Source organism: Eutrigla gurnardus, assembly GCF_963514095.1.
Source record: "Eutrigla gurnardus genome assembly, chromosome: 8".
Classification (NCBI taxonomy): Eukaryota; Metazoa; Chordata; class Actinopteri; order Perciformes; family Triglidae; genus Eutrigla; species Eutrigla gurnardus.
In genome coordinates, this window is record NC_139922.1 from 19,170,248 (window position 1) to 19,195,004 (window position 24,757).

At 38.2% G+C, this 24,757-nt stretch overlaps 2 protein-coding genes across 3 annotated transcripts; one reads left to right on the top strand and one right to left on the bottom strand.

Annotated features, from left to right (window-relative positions):
• Positions 1-121: 121 nt before the first annotated feature.
• LOC311017238 (uncharacterized protein) lies at positions 122-16,940 on the bottom strand. 2 transcript variants are annotated; one of them, XM_084015453.1, is made up of 9 exons: positions 16,757-16,940; positions 14,528-14,636; positions 14,044-14,218; positions 12,847-12,992; positions 2,367-2,543; positions 1,335-1,451; positions 1,120-1,206; positions 957-1,031; positions 122-621 (listed from the first exon to the last, which is right to left on the bottom strand). In XM_084015453.1, exons 1-9 carry the CDS (start codon positions 16,768-16,770, stop codon positions 493-495), a joined length of 1,029 nt encoding a protein of 342 aa, XP_083871579.1. In that variant the 5' UTR covers positions 16,771-16,940; the 3' UTR covers positions 122-492. The 2 variants fall into 2 exon arrangements, with proteins under 2 accessions (XP_083871579.1, XP_083871580.1); XM_084015454.1 differs by having other exon boundaries at positions 884-1,031; positions 16,757-16,938.
• Positions 16,941-17,900: 960 nt separating this feature from the next.
• LOC311017025 (solute carrier family 35 member E2A) lies at positions 17,901-24,583 on the top strand. The gene is made up of 9 exons (XM_084015126.1): positions 17,901-18,194; positions 18,847-19,295; positions 20,007-20,142; positions 20,250-20,377; positions 20,755-20,875; positions 20,966-21,019; positions 21,361-21,433; positions 21,653-21,798; positions 22,380-24,583. Exons 2-9 carry the CDS (start codon positions 19,016-19,018, stop codon positions 22,606-22,608), a joined length of 1,167 nt encoding a protein of 388 aa, XP_083871252.1. The 5' UTR covers positions 17,901-18,194; positions 18,847-19,015; the 3' UTR covers positions 22,609-24,583.
• The last annotated feature ends 174 nt before the right edge of the window (positions 24,584-24,757 follow it).

Below are 24,757 nucleotides of genomic sequence, written 5' to 3' on the forward strand. Positions count from 1 at the left end.
TGATCAACACGCTTCACATCTGAAACTTCGGTTCAGGTTTGCTTTAAATTGTGTGAATGTGGTCGATGTCGTGTTGTTTGTTGCATCCACGCAACCAGAGTAACAAACCAAAACATCAATCTTATGTTTTTTTTTAATAACTTTGAATGAAAAAACATCACTTGAATCAGCGCATTAAGTAGTCACGGAAAGTTACGTAAAAATATATTACTGATATATTATTGTTTTGCTCAAAGAAGTATTCTGGAAAACGCAGGTCACAATTCTAGTAAGACACTTAGTCAACATTAGATGTAATTTACAGGAAGGAAAAGGCTATTTTAAGAAAAAAAAAAAAAAAAAACTCCATTTCATGTTTGGTGTCTACTGATGGATTAACATAATACAGTGCCTAACAAAATGTTAATCAAGTTTACATCCAGTTGAAGCAAAGAACTGTTCAAATTAAATAAAATCTATACAGTAAATGGCACATAAGGCAAAAAAGGTGTGTCAGCTGATCATTTGAGTGGAGTTGCTGTTAAATGGAAAGTATAATCTTCTTAATGTTGGGCCCTCAGCACGCAGCTGTCTCCTTGGTCCAAGACCACCAGGTGTTTTATCACTTGCTGGATGCAAACACTGCAAAGAAATGTTAGGTTAAGTACAACATGTTGGTGTTGTGAAACTTTTTAGCCAACATAAACATGCTCAAGGCTGGTAGAATTGGCAAAACTCAGGTTTCTTATAGTCAGAGATGGGATCAGCATAAAGAGGGAAGTGTTTCAGGACATTAAGACATCTGCAAACATTAGTTAATGTTTCCCCAGTGCTCAAAGTAAAGTTTGAAGGACTGAAACCAAGAGGGAAAAAAAAAGAAAATTGCATCAGGGGGTATACTCACTCCTCTCCCTCAGGCCTTGGCCAAAGCTGTGCACCAGCCTAATGAGGCCCCAGAATAAAACCTCTTTAATCACCAGTGAAATCAAAGCTCCGGTGACGGCAGCTGCCTCCAGGGTGTACGTGCTGTCCTCATACCATTTCATCACCACCTGTAATTAATACAAACCATTCACCATCCCGCTGAACTATTCCCCAACAAACTCACTCCATTCTGTAGTGAGAGAAATTAAAGCTCACCGTGTACATCAGATAAATGAAGAATGCTAGTTGAGGAAGGTTCTGAACCATGAAGACCCAAACTAAGACCTTGGCTTCTTTTAAAACCTAAAAGGGGGAAAAAAGTAGTTACAGCCACAGACTGTGCTGTTGATGGTTTAGAATGCATTATGTATGACATTTTCTTTTAAGTTGATGGTCCCTTTGTGTGAAGACTATGGATGAAGAGCACTCACCGCCACAGCCCCGACAGCGGCGGTGAGGCAGGCCCACACCACCCCGACGGCCAGGATGATGGTGTTGGGAGCAGACACGGCCGAGTCCATCGTTGTGATCAGGATGCACAGACACAACTGAAACACCAACAACATGTCATTCATGCAGTCCGTTTGAGACATAATAGCATCAGTTTGTTTTTGTCCTTTAATTCTAAAATCACACACCAACATTTTTGTACTTGACTATGACTCTTATGGATTTAACTTTTTTTTTTTTTACTTTTTTCGACTTTTTTTTTTTTTTTTTTTTTTTTTTACATACTATGATTTTATTTATTTTCTTTTCCCCATCATACTATGACTTTTTTTTCAACATACTGACTTTTTTTTAAACATACTATGACTTTTTTCAACAAACTGTGCTGTGTTTTTTTTTGACATACTGCCTTTTTTTCTACATACTATGATTTTTTTTTTTTTTTTTTTTTTTTTTTTAACATACTATTTTTATTACATACTGATTTTCTTTTTACATACTATGATTTTTTTTGACAGTTTTAAATGACTTTTTCTCATCATACTATGATTTTTTTCAACAAACTGTACTGTGACTTTTTTGACATACTGACTCCATACTCAAAAAATGAAAAATTCCCATCACACTTTTTTCTACATATGACTTTTTTCAACAACATATGACTTCTTTTTTGGACATACTATGATTTTTTTCAGCATACTATTCTATATTTTTTCTCAACATACTATGAGTTTTTTTGGACATACTATGATTTTTTTCAACATACTAATCTATATTTTTTCTCAACATACTATGACTTTTTTTGGACATACTATGATTTTTTTCAACATACTATTCTATATTTTTTCTCAACATGCTATGACTTTTTTAATTACTTTTTTCGACATACCATGACTTTTCGACATACTATGATTTATATGTGTGTGTATATACGGGGTGAAAAGCATGATTCTCATGAGGGTAAAAAATGCCCCATCATCGTCACATTTTTGTATAGAGAAAGGGACATAAACCTGAGCCTGAAGGTCAAAGGTCACCATGGAGAAACACAGGTTGAGCAGGAAGTATTGCTCCTGTAGACTCTCCAAGGCACCACCCACACGAAACGCCATCATGTTGGGCCTCTTGATAAGCAATATGGTGCAGAAGACGTGGATGACGCCCAAACACATGATGCACACAAAACGAACCTGCGACACAAACAGGTCACAGCTAATCAATCCTTCATTTGACAGCCATCCATAGAAAAATGACATGCACATAGTGTTTCCTCCAGGTGGGTAAAGCCTAAAGTAATATTATTGAGGGCAGGGGTCAGCTTTGATACATGTCACATCCCCCTCTCTCTCCCATGTTTCCTCTCTATCCACCGCTAAATACAAAGGTGTCTATGCAAGAAAATCATCTTTAAAAAAAAAAAGCCTTGATCATATTGTTAAAAAAAGGTCATGCTATATATAGCATGTCGAAAATTCACGAAAAAGTCAGTCAGAATATATTCATAAAAAAATATTTAAAATTGTTAAAGAGTCATAAAAATCACTCATATCGCTTGATGCACCAAGTCTCAGTGTAGTGAGTCCAAAACAGTCATAAAAAGCCATGATCATTTTTTTCAGGAAAAAAAAAAGTAATACAAGTGAAAAATCGACAAAATTCATAAAATGTTTAAAAAATGATGTAAAAGTCCTAACATATGCTTCTATATCGCGTGTCAATCAAAATCTGAGTGTAGTGAGTCCAAAACAGTCATAAAAAGGCTTATTCATGGCAGGCAGGCAGGTGGTTGAGTGGTTAGAGTGCATGCCATTTACCCATGTCTGCATATATGCAGCAGCCTCAGCTTCGAATCCCGGCTGGAGATCCTTTGATACATGTCACATCCCCCTCTCTCTCCCATGTTTCCTCTCTATCCACCGCTAAATACAAAGGTGTCTATGCAAGAAAATAATCTTTAAAAAAAAAAGCCTTGATCATATTGTTAAAAAAAGGTCATGCTATAGCATGTCGAAAATTCACGAAAAAGTCAGTCAGAATATATTCATAAAAAAATATTTAAAATTGTTAAAGAGTCATAAAAATCACTCATATCGCTTGATGCACCAAGTCTCAGTGTAGTGAGTCCAAAACAGCCATAAAAAGCCATGATCATTTTTTTCAGGAAAAAAAAAAGTCATACTATAGCATGTCGAAAAAAAAGTGAAAAATCGACAAAATTCATAAAATGTTGTAAAAATGATGTAAAAGTCCTAACATATGTTTCTATATCGCGTGTCAATCAAAATCTGAGTGTAGTGAGTGCAAAATAGTTATAAAAAGGCTTAGTCATATCCCCCCCCCCCCCCAAAAAAAGTCATACTATAGCACGTCGAAAATTCATGAAAAAGTCAGTCAGGATATATTCATAAAAAAATATTTAAAATTGTTAAAAAGGCATAAAAATCGCTCATCTCGCTTGATGCGCCTAGTCTCAGTGTAGTGAGTCCAAAACAGCCATAAAAAGCCATGGTCAACTTTTTCAGGGAAAAAAAAAGTCATACAAGTGAAAAATCGACAAAATTCATAAAATGTTTAAAAAATGATGTAAAAGTCCTAACATATGCTTCTATATCGCGTGTCAATCAAAATCTGAGTGTAGTGAGTCCAAAACAGTCATAAAAAGGCTTATTCATGGCAGGCAGGCAGGTGGTTGAGTGGTTAGAGTGCATGCCATTTACCCATGTCTGCATATATGCAGCAGCCTCAGGTTCGAATCCCGGCTGGAGATCCTTTGATACATGTCACATCCCCCTCTCTCTCCCATGTTTCCTCTCTATCCACCGCTAAATACAAAGGTGTCTATGCAAGAAAATAATCTTAAAAAAAAAAGCCTTGATCATATTGTTAAAAAAAGGTCATGTCGAAAATTCACGAAAAAGTCAGTCAGAATATATTCATAAAAAAATATTTAAAATTGTTAAAGAGTCATAAAAATCGCTCATATCGCTTGATGCACCAAGTCTCAGTGTAGTGAGTCCAAAACAGCCATAAAAAGCCATGATCAATTTTTTCAGGAAAAAAAAAAGTCATAGTGTATGCTCGACACAGAGACAGCAGGCTACTAGTTTGTAGTTGAACCAGAAAAAATACTCTGGCGCCGCCACTGCCGACGACGTTTAAAAACAAATGTATCCATGATCAATTTTAACCATCTTACTAACGTTATCTTAACGTGAGTGACTATAAGCCGCTAACGCGAACTGCTAGAGCCAGGTAGCTTACAAACTAGTAGCCTGCTGTCTCTGTGTCGAGCATACACTAAAAGCGGGCTCACGTGAGTGACGTTGACGTACGGACAGTACAGTCTGTTAATGAACCCAGATCAGTGACAGTTGTCATCGCAGCTGCCTGAATGCCGTTACGACGTGACGTGGTGGTGCTGTTGAACTCCGCACTTTTCTTGGTTATTTTGTTGTTGTTTTTTTCTTGGTGGTTTTATGGTAGGGCTAACGGTAGGGCTGACACAATTCTTGATGGGGCTATAGCCCAACCAAGCCCCTCCCTGGCGCCGCCACTGGTCGTCGGACGGAACAACAGATACTGCGGTCAAGCCAGCCGACACTTAAATCTCCGTTGTCAAGCCAGCCGACACTAAAATGGAAGTGCCCCCATATACTCACATTGACGGTAGACGCATGCAGATTGCACAGATCGGGAGCGAGCGTCGAACTTTACAAAGTTAGCGGAAGGAACCGACAGCGACAACTTCCGGTTTCAAAATAAAAGCTAAACAAATCGTATATTAAAAGAAGCAAATAACAACTTCCGGTGAAGCCAAACAAACTGTATAAGAAGCAAATATATTTTTATATATGAATTTGAGTTTTTATTCACATTAACTACAAACATATTGTCTATGTCTCTTCACAGGAAATTGGCACTTCATTGTGAGGAAATTCTTCATTATGTGTGTTGCTGAAAAGATAATTTAAAAATTTTTTCAGAAAATGCCTGATAGATTTGTGTTCAGGACATCTCTGACTACATACATACTGGAAATCAAGCATTCTTACTGTACCAATGTGGAGAAATTCAAGTATAAAAGTCCCATATTTATACCTGGAGAATTGCATATTTGCCCATATTTGAGCTTCTGTAAAAACAATTTTCGCAATAATTCCTGGCTATGGGTGGTATATTTGACTTCTACACATAATTGACTACAAGTATGTTTAATATGAAGCATTTTTATTGAACCAATGTGGAGAAATTCAAGTATAAATGTCCCATATTTATACCTGAGATAGCATCTTTGACCATATTTGAGCTACTGTAAAAACATTTTGCTCAATAATTCCTGGCTATGGGTGGTATATTTGACTTCTACACATAGAGGACTACAACTATACTTTAAATCAAGCCTTTCTACTGTACCAATGTGGAGAAATTCAACAACAAAGTCCCATATTTATACCTGGAGATTGCATTTTTGCCCATATTTGAGCTACTGTAAAAACACTTTGCTCAATAATTCCTGGCTATGGGTGGTATATTTGACTTCTACACATAGAGGACTACAACTATACTTTAAATCAAGCATTTTTACTGTAGCAATGTGGAGAAATTCAACAACAAAGTCCCATATTTATACATGCAGATTGCATATTTGACCACATTTGAGCTACTGTAAAAAGATTTTGCTCAATAATTCCTGGCTATGGGTGGTATATTTGACTTCTACACATAATTGACTACAAGTATGTTTAATATGAAGCATTTTTACTGAACCAATGTGGAGAAATTCAAGTATAAAATTCCCATATTTATACATGCAGATTGCATATTTGACCACATTTGAGCTACTGTAAAAAGACTTTTCTCAATAATTCCAGAATGACACTGATTGATTTGAGTTGAGGACATCTCTGACTACATACATACCAAAAATGAAGCATTTTTACTGTACCAATTAAGAGAAATTACAAAGTAAAAGTCCTACATTTAACGAATAATAGGTAGAGGTATGAATATTTGAGGTGCTATAAAAATACTTTTCTCAATAATTCCAGAATGACACTGATTGATTTGAGTTGAGGACATCTCTGACTACATACATACCAAAAATCAAGCATTTTTACTGTACCAATTAAGAGAAATTACAAAGTAAAAGTCCTACATTAAACATCAGCGTAAACGCTTGGCGCTGCAAATACTTGTAGCCTCAGGTGAGTAAGAACTTTTCATAGTTATATTGTGATATTGTACTGTAGTAATCAAGATCTAAAATATATATTTTTATGTTAGTGTTTGACATGGATAACAACTGTGCCATGTGTTCAACGAAAAAACCACCGGGTCCAGGGCCTGCCTTCACTAACTGGGTAAGTTATAATTTTATTCTTGTCATTGTTTGTTTGTGCATTTGTAAATTGTTTTTGAGAGACAATAAGGAAAACATGAAACGAGGGCACAGAGATGGGAAATAACGTGCAACAGAAAGTAGCTCCTTGATATTATAAGCAGCATGCCACTCAGTACCTTCCTCATTTGGCATATGCCCTTAGTGCCTTGGCAGGTTAATATAAATTACAACCGTTACAGTTTGGTCTTGAGTACATTTTCATCAATCAGTCCCAAGTTGATGAATCATCTTGTGACAAAATTCTTATTCAATAATGCACAACAGTTTGTATGTTATGCTCTCTTTGTTTTCTTAAATTGTATGCTGATTATTACATTATGAGCTTTTCTTACAATTAAATTATTACAGAACGTGCAGTTTATATTAGGAGTTGATACTTCGAACGTTTTAAAAGTGTATTAACACTCTAAAAACTGTATAAAACTGGCTTTTGTGGTGAAACTTCTAATTTGGTCTTTTTCAGATTCAGTGTGACAGCTGTTCCCGTTGGTTTCACGTCCAGTGCCTGCAGATGGACCCAGCGCAAGTTACAAATATGAGTACTACTGAGTGGAATTGCTGTCTGTGTCTGTAACGAATCGATAAACAGTGTGTACAACCTATTTTTTCCCCCTATGATACACTTTTTTCTGTGTATGCACATGGAGTAGTGGCCTTATTTTTACTTTATAACACTGCAGGGAACTATTGTTTTTATTTATTTGTTTGTTCATTTGTTCACTATATAATAATGCTTCTGACAGCCCCCTGCACCTTTTGTGTCAAATTCTTGTTGAGAAATTCTGTGAATTAAACGTGTTTTAAGGAATTTCAACAAGATTTTATGTGAACAGTTTGTGATAATTAAATTTGACACATTCAGTTTTATTCTGGAATTATTGGAATATATACAAACTATTCATCAATGTGAATGTAGGCCATTTAATTTGTAATTTCTCTTAATTGGTACAGTAAGAATGCTTGATTTTCAGTATGTGTGTAGTCAGAGATGTCCTCAACACAAATCAATCAGTATCATTCTGGAATTATTGAGAAAAGTATTCTTATAGCACCCCAAATATTCAGAAATATACCTATTATTCGTTAAATGTAGGACTTTTACTTTGTAATTTCTCTTAATTGGTACAGTAAAAATGCTTGATTTTTGGTATGTATGTAGTCAGAGATGTCCTCAACTCAAATCAATCAGTGTCATTCTGGAATTATTGAGAAAAGTATTTTTATAGCACCTCAAATATTCCTACCTCTACCTGTTATTCGTTAAATGTAGGACTTTTACTTTGTAATTTCTCTTAATTGGTACAGTAAAAATGCTTGATTTTTGGTATGTATGTAATCAGAGATGTCCTCAACTCAAATCAATCAGTGTCATTCTGGAATTATTGAGAAAAGTATTCTTATAGCACCCCAAATATTCAGAAATATACCTATTATTCGTTAAATGTAGGACTTTTACTTTGTAATTTCTCTTAATTGGTACAGTAAAAATGCTTGATTTTTGGTATGTATGTAGTCAGAGATGTCCTTAACTCAAATCAATCAGTGTCATTCTGGAATTATTGAGAAAAGTATTTTTACAGTAGCTCAAATGTGGTAAAATATGCAATCTGCATGTATAAATATGGGAATTTTATACTTGAATTTCTCCACATTGGTACAGTAAAAATGCTTAATATTAAACATACTTGTAGTCAATTATGTGTAGAAGTCAAATATACCACCCATAGCCAGGAATTATTGAGCAAAGTGTTTTTACAGTAGCTCAAATATGGGCAAAGATGCAATCTCAGGTATAAATATGGGAATTTTATACTTGCATTTCTCCACATTGGTACAGTAAAAATGCTTAATATTAAACATACTTGTAGTCAATTATGTGTAGAAGTCAAATTTACCACCCATAGCCAGGAATTATTGAGCAAAATGTTTTTACAGTAGCTCAAATATGGTCAAAGATGCAATCTCAGGTATAAATATGGGAATTTTATACTTGAACTTCTCCACATTGGTACAGTAAAAATGCTTCATATTAAACATACTTGTAGTCAATTATGTGTAGAAGTCAAATATACCACCCATAGCCAGGAATTATTGAGCAAAATCTTTTTACAGTAGCTCAAATGTGGTCAAATATGCAATCTGCATGTATAAATATGGGAATTTTATACTTGAACTTCTCCACATTGGTACAGTGAAAATGCTTCATATTAAACATACTTGTAGTCAATTATGTGTAGAAGTCAAATTTACCACCCATAGCCAGGAATTATTGAGCAAAGTGTTTTTACAGTAGCTCAAATATGGGCAAATATGCAATTCTCCAGGTATAAATATGGGAATTTTATACTTGAATTTCTCCACATTTATTCAGTAAAAATGCTTAATATTAAACATACTTGTAGTCAATTATGTGTAGAAGTCAAATTTACCACCCATAGCCAGGAATTATTGAGCAAAATGTTTTTACAGTAGCTCAAATGTGGTCAAATATGCAATCTGCATGTATAAATATGGGACTTTGTTGTTGAATTTCTCCACATTGCTACAGTAAAAATGCTTGATTTAAAGTATAGTTGTAGTCCTCTATGTGTAGAAGTCAAATATACCACCCATAGCCAGGAATTATTGAGCAAAATCTTTTTACAGTAGCTCAAATGTGGTCAAATATGCAATCTGCATGTATAAATATGGGAATTTTATACTTGAACTTCTCCACATTGGTACAGTGAAAATGCTTCATATTTAACATACTTGTAGTCAATTATGTGTAGAAGTCAAATTTACCACCCATAGCCAGGAATTATTGAGCAAAGTGTTTTTACAGTAGCTCAAATATGGGCAAATATGCAATTCTCCAGGTATAAATATGGGAATTTTATACTTGAATTTCTCCACATTTATTCAGTAAAAATGCTTAATATTAAACATACTTGGAGTCAATTATGTGTAGAAGTCAAATTTACCACCCATAGCCAGGAATTATTGAGCAAAATGTTTTTACAGTAGCTCAAATGTGGTCAAATATGCAATCTGCATGTATAAATATGGGACTTTGTTGTTGAATTTCTCCACATTGCTACAGTAAAAATGCTTGATTTAAAGTATAGTTGTAGTCCTCTATGTGTAGAAGTCAAATATACCACCCATAGCCAGGAATTATTGAGCAAAATCTTTTTACAGTAGCTCAAATGTGGTCAAATATGCAATCTGCATGTATAAATATGGGAATTTTATACTTGAACTTCTCCACATTGGTACAGTGAAAATGCTTCATATTTAACATACTTGTAGTCAATTATGTGTAGAAGTCAAATTTACCACCCATAGCCAGGAATTATTGAGCAAAGTGTTTTTACAGTAGCTCAAATATGGGCAAATATGCAATTCTCCAGGTATAAATATGGGAATTTTATACTTGAATTTCTCCACATTTATTCAGTAAAAATGCTTAATATTAAACATACTTGGAGTCAATTATGTGTAGAAGTCAAATTTACCACCCATAGCCAGGAATTATTGAGCAAAATGTTTTTACAGTAGCTCAAATGTGGTCAAATATGCAATCTGCATGTATAAATATGGGACTTTGTTGTTGAATTTCTCCACATTGCTACAGTAAAAATGCTTGATTTAAAGTATAGTTGTAGTCCTCTATGTGTAGAAGTCAAATATACCACCCATAGCCAGGAATTATTGAGCAAAATCTTTTTACAGTAGCTCAAATGTGGTCAAATATGCAATCTGCATGTATAAATATGGGAATTTTATACTTGAACTTCTCCACATTGGTACAGTGAAAATGCTTCATATTAAACATACTTGTAGTCAATTATGTGTAGAAGTCAAATTTACCACCCATAGCCAGGAATTATTGAGCAAAGTGTTTTTACAGTAGCTCAAATATGGTCAAAGATGCAATCTCAGGTATAAATATGGGAATTTTATACTTGAACTTCTCCACATTGGTACAGTAAAAATGCTTCATATTAAACATACTTGTAGTCAATTATGTGTAGAAGTCAAATATACCACCCATAGCCAGGAATTATTGATCAAAGTGTTTTTACAGAAGCTCAAATATGGGCAAATATGCAATTCTCCAGGTATAAATATGGGACTTTTATACTTGAATTTCTCCACATTGGTACAGTAAGAATGCTTGATTTCCAGTATGTATGTAGTCAGAGATGTCCTGAACACAAATCTACCAGGCATTTTCTGAAAAAAATGTTAAATTATCTTTTAAGCAACACACATAATGAAGAATTTCCTCATAATGAAGTGCCAATTTCCTGTGAAGAGACATAGACAATATGTTTGTAGTTAATGTGAATAAAAACTCAAATTCATATATAAAAATATATTTGCTTCTTATACAGTTTGTTTGGCTTCATTTTGAAACCGGAAGTTGTTATTTGCTTCTTTTAATATACGATTTGTTTAGCTTTTATTTTGAAACCGGAAGTTGTCGCGGTTGGTTCCTTCCGCTAACTTTGTAAAGTTCGACGCTCGCTCCCGATCTGGGCAATCTGCATGCGTCTACCGTCAATGTGAGTATATGGGGGCACTTCCATTTTAGTGTCGGCTGGCTTGACAACGGAGATTTAAGTGTCGGCTGGCTTGACCGCAGTCAACAGATGGCGGTGGCGGGCGTGTTGGATAAAACTACGGACGCACCGTTGACACCTGCAGGGGAAGATGACCTCTCGGGTCCCGGCTGTTAACGGAACTATTCACGTTTCGCTGTCTCTGTCTCTCTCTCTCTCACTGTGTGCGTGATTATAGCTGCGGGAGGGTGTTGTCAGCGCCGCCGCCAGGATTCAATTTCAATGTACGCACAGAAACGGCAAATACAACAACAAATGGAAAAATACTTGTGACAAAATCTAATGTTTTCAGTATCAGTAGTGAAATCAGTAGTGTATATCATGGTGATAGGCCCCGGTGCAAATAGTTTTTTGTGCCCTCCATCCCCGACCTAAACACAAGCGCACGCTTGTGAGCACTCCACGCACGCACACACACGCTTGGACACGCACGCACAGTACGGTATGATAACTCTCCCGGCCCGGGGAGAGAGACATGCATCGGCTCGGCCTACAGTGCTCAGCAGCAGAGAGGTTACGAGACTAGAGCCGAGCTGTATCGTGTAGTGGGGAGGGGCCAACACACGCTATGCGCAATTGCGCACACACGCGCGATCGTCCTCTCAAATGCGGCTGCATCCGGCCCGGTTCAGCTGCATCAATTTTTTTTTTCCACCTTCAAAAAAAGTCCTCCCAGTGCGTACTGGATACCGGCTGGCAGCGCCACTGGGTGTTGTTATATATTCACATTGAAATTCTGACATTGATTTGAGCCCCACCGTCGTATGAGTTAGCCCCACCGTAGTTGAACCAGAAAAAATACTCTGGCGCCGCCACTGTCAGTAACTATGCGTCATGGAGAGTGTACAGGTCTCTTGGTCAGCAAACGATGCAGCTATATTCACTTTTACTATATCAAAGCAACATCTGTGCTATAGAGACATAAAGATTACTACAATTGGACGTGACTGATACACAGAATAACAGTGACATCCAGTGGTGAAACAATGTCATTATTTCCCCTGACATTAATAAAAAGATTTAATTTAAAATAAAGATTATTTTTCATCAGGGCCGAGGAAGACTGCAGCCACTATTCAGGGCTGACACAAGTAACATCACCATCTCTGCATGTTCTTCAGGAAATACAACTAAAACATTATTTTTTAATTAAATTATATTTGTATTTGCAGTTAATATTCTCCTAAAATTGAACATCATGAAGTATCAGGTCTCTGTCAAAGAAACTACATGCAAATAGTAAGGTCGGAAATTAACATATTTATTAATTTACACTCATGTTGTCTGTAAAACCATGAGTAAACTCATCAGTCAGGTGAAAAACAAACTAAGTTCATGAAAAAAAATCAGTCTCTGAAGAATTGGAAACTTTTAGTCAGTCACTACCAGGGATGTTTAAAATATGTATATAAATATATAAATTATAATTCATTATCAACCCTCTTCCTTGTGTTATCTCAAAGTGTCCAGTAGAGGGCGACCTACCAGCAGCTCCTGCTTGCCCTTTGACCCCAGCACGGAGAAGTTGACCATCGATCGAACCATCACCAACATGACGCTGAGCCCAAACGCCACCAGCTCCTGCCTATTCTCCTGCAACACCCCGCGACTGATGTAGTAGATGCAGAACACTGCAGGGGACAGACCATACAACTCTTAATTCACTACAATAATGTATTCTTTACACAGCTACACTTCCATATTTGAAAATCTACAGGGACATCTTTTATTTCTGTGTGTCACAGATTCTATCACCTGACTGAAAATTCATATTTTCTACTATTTATGGTCCTAATACTGGAACTGCATTGGATCCAAATGCTTTATTTTATGTATCTGTTGCATGTGACAATTACCCACTATCAACTAATCGAGATAGTCTTTACTCTATTTAACCATTTAGTGTATATGATATGAAGCCCACCGTTTTATTTCAAGTTTTCTTAACTTATCAGCAGCAAAAAAGTATATTAACATTTTAATCCAAATACTGTACTGATATAACCATTTTATTCTTTGCAAGTTACTATATTGTTCCCAAAATATTACAATACCAAATAGTTTTTACCTTGTCGCTATTTTTAAATGTATATCCTATTCTCACAATAATACATACATGTCAGTCTACTCTAATACAAAGCTATTACTTATTATTTTGTAATTATACAATATTGCATCATTATTAGCTATCATTTACCAAACTATTACCCCACTGCTACCATGTTATTACCGAGATTTAATGTAAAGTGCTAATAAAAATGGTGAAACATTTTATACTGAATCAATCAAGCAATTTATATTTGAGCATAAATGGCAAAAAAAAAATGACCGTTTCCAGTTTGTGAGTATTGTGAATATTCTACTGTTTCATATTAAACTGAATAGTTTTGCATTTCAAGTAAGAAAATATTTACAATTCATTTCTTTATTCATTTTTCTGACATTTTCTAGAACCAACAATGAATCGAGCAATTAATTGGCAGATTATCAATCAATTATCAATAGGGGAAATAACAATGAATTAGGTATGACCCTAATTTCATTATGACAGTTAGGTTTAACTGTAGAATGATGGAAGTGATACCAAAAAAAATCCATCATTTCAGAAAGACTTCTGCTTTTTGCAAAAGTCTGGCTGAACGTGGAATGAATCAACTTCCTGAAGACACTGATTGTACTCACATATTCCAACCAACTGGATGAGAGAGACAGTGAAATTGTCCTCGTCGGTCACATCCGTGTCCATGTGCTGCTTGTAGATGCTGTACAGGGTGAGGCCGAGCAGGGCCAGCAGAGATACTATAGTGAAGCAGAAGTAGAGCCTGAGCAGACTTGATAACTCTGACCAGGGTTTTACCTACAAGAGGGTAGAGAGGACAAAGACTGTGAAACAATCTGTGATGAGGAAATAACACTCACTGGAACCAAATCCAATTTCACAAGAATGAAAAGGTAAACACAGCAGGACTGAAGGACAGGGATTTCAAGGACATTACATTTTCCAATAGCTTGAAATGAATGTAATGATTATGTAAATCACATCATCACATTTACATAATTTGCTTCAGTTTCTCTCGATTCCATTCAACTGCAAAATAAACCTGAACTCCATCTCTACTCTCAGACCTGCTCATGTTTTACGCTCGTTTCTGCTGCAGTAGCTCACCGGTCCACATGGTGTCGGGATCAACTCCTGGTGTCTTGGCCTCAGGTTTGGCGACAGAAGATCTGGGCCCTCACGCGGTTGCCCAGAAACCTGGTTGCCCAACAAAGGACTGCAGTGTAAAAAGAAACAACAACAAACATCTGAGCAGGATGCCTATGGACGCCTTCCTTTAGAGTTTCCAGGAAAGTCCAACTGGTAAAATGAAGGGCTTTATATCTCATCTGGCCATGAAAGGCTTCGGGACCCCCAGGAAGAGCTGGAAAACATACCGGATGTGTGAGGGTCGTTTGGAAGACCCTACTAAGCTACTGCTACTGCAACCCGGCCACGGTTGAGCAGAAAGATTATGGATGGAGGGACACACGACTGAGAGATGCAGTTGTTTCAAATATTCTTTAAATTATCTTCAGTAGCCCTGGTATACAGATATAAGGATGGAATATTGGGCCAAATGTAATGTTGTGTTGTGTGTCGGTAAAAAAAAAAATACAGAAAACAAAAACCAAATAATGCCGTGTAACTTTTATAAATGTATTATTTTAATAGATGTTTTAGTCATTAACAGATTAACAGACAAACATACAGACATTAAAATAAAGCATTTAAATGACTTAAAGTGCAAAACTAGGAACTGCAAGCAGAACAGAACACAGGCAAAGAACACAGGCAAAGGAGGTATATACTGTATATATATATATATATATATATATATATATATATATATATATATATATATATATATACACATATATATATATATATAAAACAATGCAATAAATGTAGTCTAGAAATAGTCCAAAGAGAGCAATGGGAACAGAGTAGGAGATACAGCAGACATTTTGTGTTACAGTAGATTAAAGTGTGTGTTAATAACATTAACAATAACTGTTTTATTAAAATGTCCCAGTAAACCATGACAGTGCTAATTTATTCCATTATTTATACCTGTGCTTTTCCTACTGTGACATATCAAAATGTCTTCTGAAAAAAAGTCCTAGTCAAAAAACATGAAAGGACAAAGAATGATTGAAATGATGGTCAGTGATTACACATGACATGTACAAACGTAGGACTCAAAACAGGCTAAAGGAAAAAAGGCCTTTACTTGATGCAGGAGTTCAGGACACAGAAGGTCAGTCCAGAATTATGCCAAACTTTTTTCTTTTTCTTTTTTTTTAAATCAAAATGTATGCAAAAATCCCTCTGCTAAGGCAGAAACATGAAAGGGCTGAATTACTACTTTGAATACACAAGTAGAAACGGATGGTAGGCTTGTCATGGAAGACAAATATAAAGGAGAGACGGGTAAAGAGATGTAAACATTCAGACAGGAAACACATGAGGGCAGGAAGCAAAGCTGCCTTAAATGAGAAGAAGAGAGTACTTGAAAATAAAACAATAAAACACAAATGTGAATGAATAACAGGACAAAACTGAACTGAATGGATGCATGAAACAGAGAAGAATCATAAGAGCAGGGCAGATGCTGACAGGAAGTCAATAAATAAATAACAACACAACACGTAAAAAGATGGCATGTGAAAAGTAAGTTAAAACAGACCTGTTACTGATTTTAAAAGCATGGCGAGTTGTAAAGTTGGACCATTTAAATTTAAGTGAATTAAGTGCTTCATGGAGCAGCTTTTAAGATAAAATCCCAACAATTGGGTTTTGTGTAGGACCAAAATCAAAATACATCAATAATGAAAAGTTACTAAATAACATGTACAGACAAATAATGAATGGCTACACGGAAAGACAACAAAAAATACACGTTAATATTTTAGATGCTGATTTATATATTTTTTGTCTTTAATAACTTCACTTCAACATAAGTTCATCTTTGAAATCTCTCTTCCTTATGATCTAAAACTTACATATATAACGCCTGTTTCTCAACGTCTTTGTACATCTAATGTTTTGTGTATTTTTATACGTTATTTGGCTATTTCTCAATTTAAACTGCAACTTAATTAAGCTGTACCGCCCGTTCAGTCCTCCACACACAGCGGTGACTTACTTTAATAGAAGACAGTCAACAGATGAATCATAGTGTACATTGATATATACTTTATATTATTGATAGTAATAATGATTAAAAAACCGTTAATTGGCAGGTGTCACTGGCGGATATCTAAACGCGACATTTCCTCATGACACAAACGAGCGAAGAGCAACAACAATAAAAACCGAGAGTTCAGAACCGAGTCTAGAAAGTTCTCCACTGGCCTTATCTCGTCCATGTTCTTGTTGGTCCGCCTGTAAGACTCGGAGCTCACATGTCTTTCGGCTGTCTGTCCACCTCGGTCCACCTCCAGCGGACAGAACTTCAGTTTCACATTATAAACAGGAACAAGAAGAAGCCTGCTGTGTGGTCAGGAGTTCTTCTTCTTCTTTACGTTTCTTCTTCTTCGTCGTCTTTTTCGGCTGCTCGGAAGCGCTGCTGCCCCCTGTAGGACAGATATGCTTTCTTAACAACTATACTATTTTATATATATATATATATATATATATATATATATATATATATATATATATATATATATATATATATATATATGTGTTTATTGAGCAAAATCAGTTTAATTAGGTTAACAAAATATTTAGTAGTTTTGCTTTGACCAGTCTTTGTAAAAATATGTCTTAAAAATCCCCAAAGCAACCCAGAATAACTGCTTGTCCTGAAAGTATAACTAATCATTAGTGATTTCTGCTCTCTAGTGGTCACAGTGAGGTACTACAACTAATCGAAAGCGTTAGTATCACCAGTGGTATAATTATAAAATATAAGTATTATAAACACGAGTATTGGTCCAATAAACTTATTGGACTAAGTGAACTCATCCAAACGAGAAAATAATGTTTTAGTTGAGAACATTAATTCACATATTTGATAGACGCTCTTTGTCAAGTTAAGAAAGTACCAAATCATATTTAATAACACAGACAAATATTAATGTCGGTATCTTATAAAAGTGCATTTCATTTTCAAACTTTTTTTTTTTAATGAACACACACACTGACCCGCGGTTTGGAGACATCATTTTGAGCACCATCTATTTCGTTTCGTGGCAGCTGCGTCAAGTTGAAAAACCAGTCTAACCGGAAACGCAGCGATTGTATCATCTAAAAACAAAATAAAAGCATATTCGTTTGTCCTGGCGAAAGGTGCTCATTTATAATCACATATACGTATCTAAAAAATAACCATTTCGATACAATCTGGAAAAAAAAGTTAGCCCAAATTGTCGAACGGGTTACCTGACATGGCCAAGCTAACCTAGTAACGTGACCATATTTCATTGAAACGTGTAGTTTTATTTTGAAATGTATTTTTTTTACTTGTGACGTGCTGTTCTTTCGGGTTATCTTGACACTGCGCATTGATCGTTATTAGCAGCCACGTCTCAAAGTCAGGTGCGCCGATTCTAGATGTGGGAAACCCACACAGATAAATGATGTTTGTTTTAGGGAGTGTTGTTGTGCAACATGGCGGGCAGCGCGGCTGGCTTTGTGGCTTCCACTCCTTTGCATCCAAGTTACCCCAACAAAAAAAATAGCAGCTAGCTAACGTCAATGTGCAACTTCCTTTTTCCCCCCCACAACACTCGCAGCCGCCTCACTGACCGGACTGGATTCGCAGTCTTTTGCAGTCGCATTCAAAGAGGTAAGAGTTCTTTTACATTTTGCATGTTGTGTTTTAGCTCCCTGCGCATCGTTGCTACTTCAGAACAAAAGCTCAGGGGGTTTGAAAGACATCGACGCTCCCTTGATCGCGGCGACGTGATCACAATTCACACCAAATGTCACGGATTTATGTGAAAAGGGGGGTTTGTGTCACCTGTTACCTTCGCTGCTCAGTCCGCTCCCATTCATACGAGGAGGAGCTGTGGCTTTAAGAACACGGAGGAGCCGATTAAATATGACAACATATGGATAAACGCGACGTAATAAGGCAATGATGAATAATAGGCAATAATAATTGTTTCTAAAACATGAGACAAAATGCACTAGAATGTAATGGGTTAATGTTGGCACCTGCCATAATAATAATACACATACATATTTAATAAATAAAAATAGTGGCATATCCTGCTACTGTTCCACTTTGTCAAACTTTTTGTGGCGTTGAGTTCAGTGTTGAGCCTGGCAGCGTTTCATGCCCCATAGTGTCTTCCAGATGGCATCAGACAGAAGAGGTGGTGATATTTAAAACGTTGTAACAAGTGGATGGACGATCACTAAATGTCTAAGGCACAGTATGATACAAAAACATGATGTGCAACAAGGATAACTTTATTTCCCTTCTCCCTTTCCAGCCTCTGGAGCACACCAGGACTTAAAGCATTCCCAGCATTTACTGCAAGCCTGATCAATCGCTGGATCGATCAGAAGATGGACTAATCATCCATAAACTCTCGCTGACGACTCGCCTCCCTCTTATCACCCGCCTGTTGGGCCCCTGGGGGCCCTCAGGAGGTAGGCAGGATGCCTGGTGGCAGGCAGACTGTGCTCTACCCGCTATGGCGCCTCCTGTCACCGTTCCGCTCCCAACAGGAGCGGGTGGTGCTGGCCCGGAGCGAGAGCCTGCCAGGGGAGCAGGTGCTAAAGATCACGGTGACGGAGACGACGGTGATCGAGGCGGAGTCGGGGGTGTGGAACTGGCGCTCCCTGACCTATCTGGGCCTCTGGTACTTCTTCAGCTTCTGCACTCTGTTCCTTAACAAGTACATCCTGTCACTGCTGGAGGGGGAGCCCAGCATGCTGGGTAAAGTCCAGGATCAATATTGTTTATCTACTAATATTTATATATACAAGGCCAAATGAGGTGTGAAACTTGTGCGTTATTGCTTGTATGTTTTTGTGATTCCTATAGGAGGTGGTTTTGCAGGTTTTAGCCATATATATATATATATATATATATATATATATATATAAAAGCAGACCATGAGGCTTAAGATTGGTTTCCTTCCTTCCGGGCCTGACGAACAACTTGCAGAAATCTGCTTGAGATAACGTCAAGTTTGTTCAAATATGTCGAAACATGTTGACACCAAACATTTAAATGCAAGAAGCAACCAGCGTTCAAATGACCTTTTTAACGATGACCACATTAACTTATTGCACTTTCCATTAGTGCAGCGTATTTAAGGGGTGTCGCGTACATCTGATGAACATGAACAACTTTGATGTAAAATATTAATATTTTAATACATCAAGTTGTTCACGATGACGGATTTCCTAATTCACACGTTTTGTTTTTTGTTAAAAAAAGCGACATAACATGCGAAACCTACAGCATGATCTGTACTTCTGTAGATTGTTAGACTTGTTATGCTTTCACCTTTATTTAGATAGCTTTGAACAAACAACACATGAGTAAATATAAGATAACGGTTAAACAGCTCAAGGAGTTGACGAAGTTAATTGGACAAACATGCCGCAGGTGTTTGTAGCGCTGTGTTTTGTTGCTCCACAGGTGCTGTTCAGATGCTCTCCACCACCATCATAGGCTTCCTCAAGATGTTCGTGCCCTGTTGCCTCTACCAGCACAAGTCCAGAACCGAGTACCCCTCCAACTTCATCATGATCATGCTGTTTGTCGGGCTCATGAGGTGGGGGTCCCCTACGAAACTAGTAGCTTCTCAACAACAAATACTCATGCAGGTTCCTGTTTCTCTAAAAGTCCAGTGTTGGCATCATCCTCGTCTCCGTTTGGCAGGTTCACGACGGTCGTCCTGGGCTTGGTGAGTCTGAAAAACGTGGCGGTGTCTTTTGCAGAGACGGTAAAGAGCTCGGCACCCATCTTCACCGTCATCATGTCCCGGCTGATCCTCGGGGAGTACACAGGTAGAGGACGCGCGGATGTATGTCTGCATGAGTCTGCACTTTGTCCCTTCGGTCTCTAATCGGGATTTGTTGACAATAGGGGGAAATGCACTTAAACGGCAGCTGTGTAGTTTAATGGGAACGTGAATCCAAGGGAATCCAAGCCGGTAAAAAGAAGAAGACGCCCGTCTCTCACATGTCAAAGCAGTTCCATCCAAAGATGGACGCTTGCGATGTCACATAAAACTGCAAATCTCACAAAGCAGATCTCATACATTAACTGTGCTGAGCTTTTGGTTGTGCGTGAAATGTGGTTGTTCCAGTAGGACTGCCTTAAATTAGTGCTTTGTGTCTGTGACTCATTTCCATTTGTATGCTATTTGCGCTCCATTGTGCAGGACTATGGGTGAACCTGTCCCTGTTCCCCGTCATGGCCGGCCTGGCCCTCTGCACAGCCACCGAGATCAGCTTCAACATGCTCGGCTTCTCCGCCGCTCTCTCCACCAACATCATGGACTGGTAGTTGCAGCACTCGGCACATATCCGCTATCGCTGTCGCTGTCCGACGGCAGTGTGATGCTTTATTCATCCCTGTGTCTCTGATCTCAGTTTGCAGAACGTGTTCTCCAAAAAACTGCTAAGTGGAGACACATACAAGTTCAGGTAAAGTCCCTGGGAACACTCTAATTCACGACATTTTTGTTCAGTGAAACATTTGTTCTTAAACCTCTGACTTCTTGGGGGGGTTAGCTCAGGAGGTAGAGCGGGTTGGCTGGTAACCGCAAGATTGCCAGTTCGATCCCCGGCTCCTCCTAGCTGAGTGCCTGGTGTCCCTGAGCAAGACACCTCACCCTAATTGCTCCTGACGAGCTGGCTGTCGCCCTGCGTGGTTGACTCCGCCGTCGGTGTGTGAATGTGTGTATGAATGGGTGAATGTCAGTCATTACTGTAAAGCACTTTGGACAAAAGCGCTATATAAATGAGGCCATTTACCATTCTTTCAGCCCTGCAGAACTGCAGTTCTACACCAGTGCAGCAGCAGTCATCATGCTCATACCTGCCTGGGTGTTCCTCCTGGTAGGTCAACACTCAATTAATCCAATTATTGTTCTGCTGAATAACTGCTGTGGTTATGCATGAGGTATTTACATTGTATTATATTTATATAGTATATTTACATAGGAAAACATGCAGGGAGCGGTTTGAACCGATGCATTGTTAGTTTATTAATTAAAAACACAGGATGTGGCAGGATTAAAGATCAATGTTGAGTAGTGGTCGTCTCAACGTTTTCAGGACTTCCCAGTGATCGGGAAGAGCGGGCGAAGCCTCACGATAAGTCAAGACGTGGTCCTGTTGCTGCTGTTTGACGGCGGCCTGTTCCACCTGCAGAGCGTCACCGCCTACGCTCTGATGGGACGGATTTCCCCCGTTACCTTCAGGTAGGAGACGGGCACATTTATAACACGGCTCTTAATCTTCCAATGACACCGCTGACGACATGTCATCACGCCTGGTGCCTTGTGGCACCGTTCTGTTGGGACAGTTTACTGGGTGCACCTGCCTCAATTTGATCCCCTTTATCTAAAGTACAGTCACTGGTGAGGCTTATCAACGTGCTGGAATGAGATAACAACATGCCGGGCGTGCCCATTATCCAGCCATGCATGCATACATGCTGCAAACCTGCAATTTAAATGTATCTCAGAGGGGAACGGCACCCTTTTCACACATAAACGTCTGTTTACTGGGCGTGGTACCAGTGCATGTGTGAAAATAAGACGTTTGTGGTCCCAGAGGGAGTTTGCACTGAAGACTGAGTTTGAAAATGTTTAAGTAGCACTGTTGGTTTTGGTAAAACATTTAGGCCTAGACTAGAGCCTGTGGCCACACAAGGAGGAAGCTGTTGAAGAACAATGCTTGTGACATTTAAATGCCATTACACTGCTACCATGGATCTGTGCTGCTTCTGCAGAAATCTGACCAATCGGAACAGCTAAAAAAACCCTCATCTCTTCCTCAGCGTTGCCAGCACCGTCAAACACGCCCTGTCGGTTTGGCTGAGCATCATCGTGTTCAGTAACCAGATCACCATCGTCAGTGCCATGGGCACCGTCCTCGTGTTCATCGGGGTTCTGTTGTACACCAAGGCCAGGCAGTTCCAGAGGGCTACGTTACAGGCCATGGCCGCGGAGCATAACCACAAACCACTTCTGCAGGACCTGAAGGTGAAAGCCTCTCAGTCACACTGAGGACTCGGAACCACTACAATGCTGCCTGAACGGGGATCAAGGTAAATTGTGTTCGCTCTACCTGTGGCTGACCAGACAGGATGCCTGGAGTTTGTTCTTTACTGTGAGCACATTAGATACAAAAAGGAAGCCCTTGTTTTTTGTTTTTTATTCATTTGATTTCATTGTCTTTAAACTTTAGTGACTGGCCTTGTACAGGTCGCTCTTTTTGACCAAACCTCCTTTAACAGCGTTGTCTTTGTCCCTCACCTGATTACATCCTCACACTTAAATCATCCATGGTCCTTTGCTTCGTCTCGGGTTAGTAAAAGGGTAAACTCAGGGTGTCTCTCAGCTCTTTCAGGTGAAGTGACTTCTGTAAGCTCATCGTCTTAAATGTGCTGGTTTCTCATCTGTGGTACAGCAGCTGCTGAATGTATGCCGTTGTGAATATCTGTAAATCATCGGAGCTGTAAGATTTTAATTCTGTGATGGCGTGACCTACACTGTATCGTAAAAATGTCAAATTGATCTCGCTTGCATCTGAATATAAGATGTGAACAGGGCACCGTTGCCTGAGATGGGAGGCCTTCCGGAGGCCTGTCCAGCCAAAGCTTAAACTTGCTTGTTTGACACACTTTTTTTTAAATACTGTGTGGAACATTGGAGAGCCACATACTGCATTCTGGGAATGCTCATCTTTCATCGTGAAGTGTTGTAGGTGTATGTAGGGGTGTATGTACTTGCCTTTCTTTTTCTTTTCTTCCTTTTGTAATATGACCCCCCACCCCCACCCCACCCCACCCCTCAATGCATGCTGGGATAGCAGCCCATGGCGACCCTGAATAGGAAAAAGGCCTTAAAAATGAATGAATGGACTGACGAGCTGCTGTAGATCACACATCCATATTCTTAAAGAAAAACGTTTTATTACAGCTTGGGTTTTCTGTTTGTAGCTCAGCCCATTGGCGGTTACGTCCAACAGCCAGGCGATCAAACAGGTTTTTTTTTTTTTTTTTTTTTAAACAAGCGAGTCAAATATGCAAACTGTAAAATTGATACACAGACTGATCCATCAGTCTACAAACTCACTTCCTGGTTCAACCATGATCTCCTTTAATCTTCAATGCCCTTACTTTATACTGGTAGGATTTAATGTCAAAACTAAGCCATCTCTGAGTTTGACGCTACTTTTTAAGCAAACATCGGCTGCTAATGATTAAGTTCATGTGAAGAGCTGTGAGGACAAAATTAGGATCCGTTTTTTTTCTCACGTTGATATCTTGCCAAAAAAAGCTGCTTGGTGCCAATAATCTTAAAGACATACGAATCTTATTCTGACCATTCTGCTTCATTTATACTGCCTCAAGTCTCCTACTCTATTGGTGTGTGCTTCCAGGCTTCTCTCGTGGCTCGGGACTAACAAAGTCCATCAGGTTCCTGATAGGACAAATCTGTGTTAATTATTGTCAGCCTGACAATCAGTTATACTACTTCTACGGTTTTTTCTGTGCCTCTTTTTTTCTTCTGATGTGTTATGCTCCTACTTTTGAATGTGACCATAATGGTTGTCTGACTTGTACATATGTGATAAACATGTTCATACTACCTGCTTATTTTCTGTTGTTGTCCTGGAAAAGTGCTAATGAAAACCAGGCGTGGGCTGAGATTTGATATCGATACCCTACGACTATATCGTTTTACACCTTCTCTTCCTTAGTCTGTGGAATGCTGCTTCAAGGGCATGTCCAAAATTGATTTTTTGGGGGGTTAGTTGTATAGAAGGGGAAGTTTGTTTGGGAATGTGCAAGTCAAAGATGTAAAATATCCACTAATGTAATTAGTGGATGTCATTGAGGATGTAATTATGTTTGTTGGATACTGCAGAAAGTAAAGTATTTTCTCTTCAGCACTTTGTGTATGTGTATTTTGTATTCTGAATGACAGCGATCTCCATCAGATATCCCATTTATCCTGTGTTTGCACATTTAAACAACACGTTTCTACTCATACTCCAGCTTGGAAATTGTCTTATGACCAACAATTCTTAAACCTGAAAATGACCACATAGAGGCAGCACAACAAGCTGTAAATAAGAACACACCATTAAAAGGAGTTTTTGATGGCAGACGTATAGAAGCATTAAAATACATTTGGAGTCGAATACAAG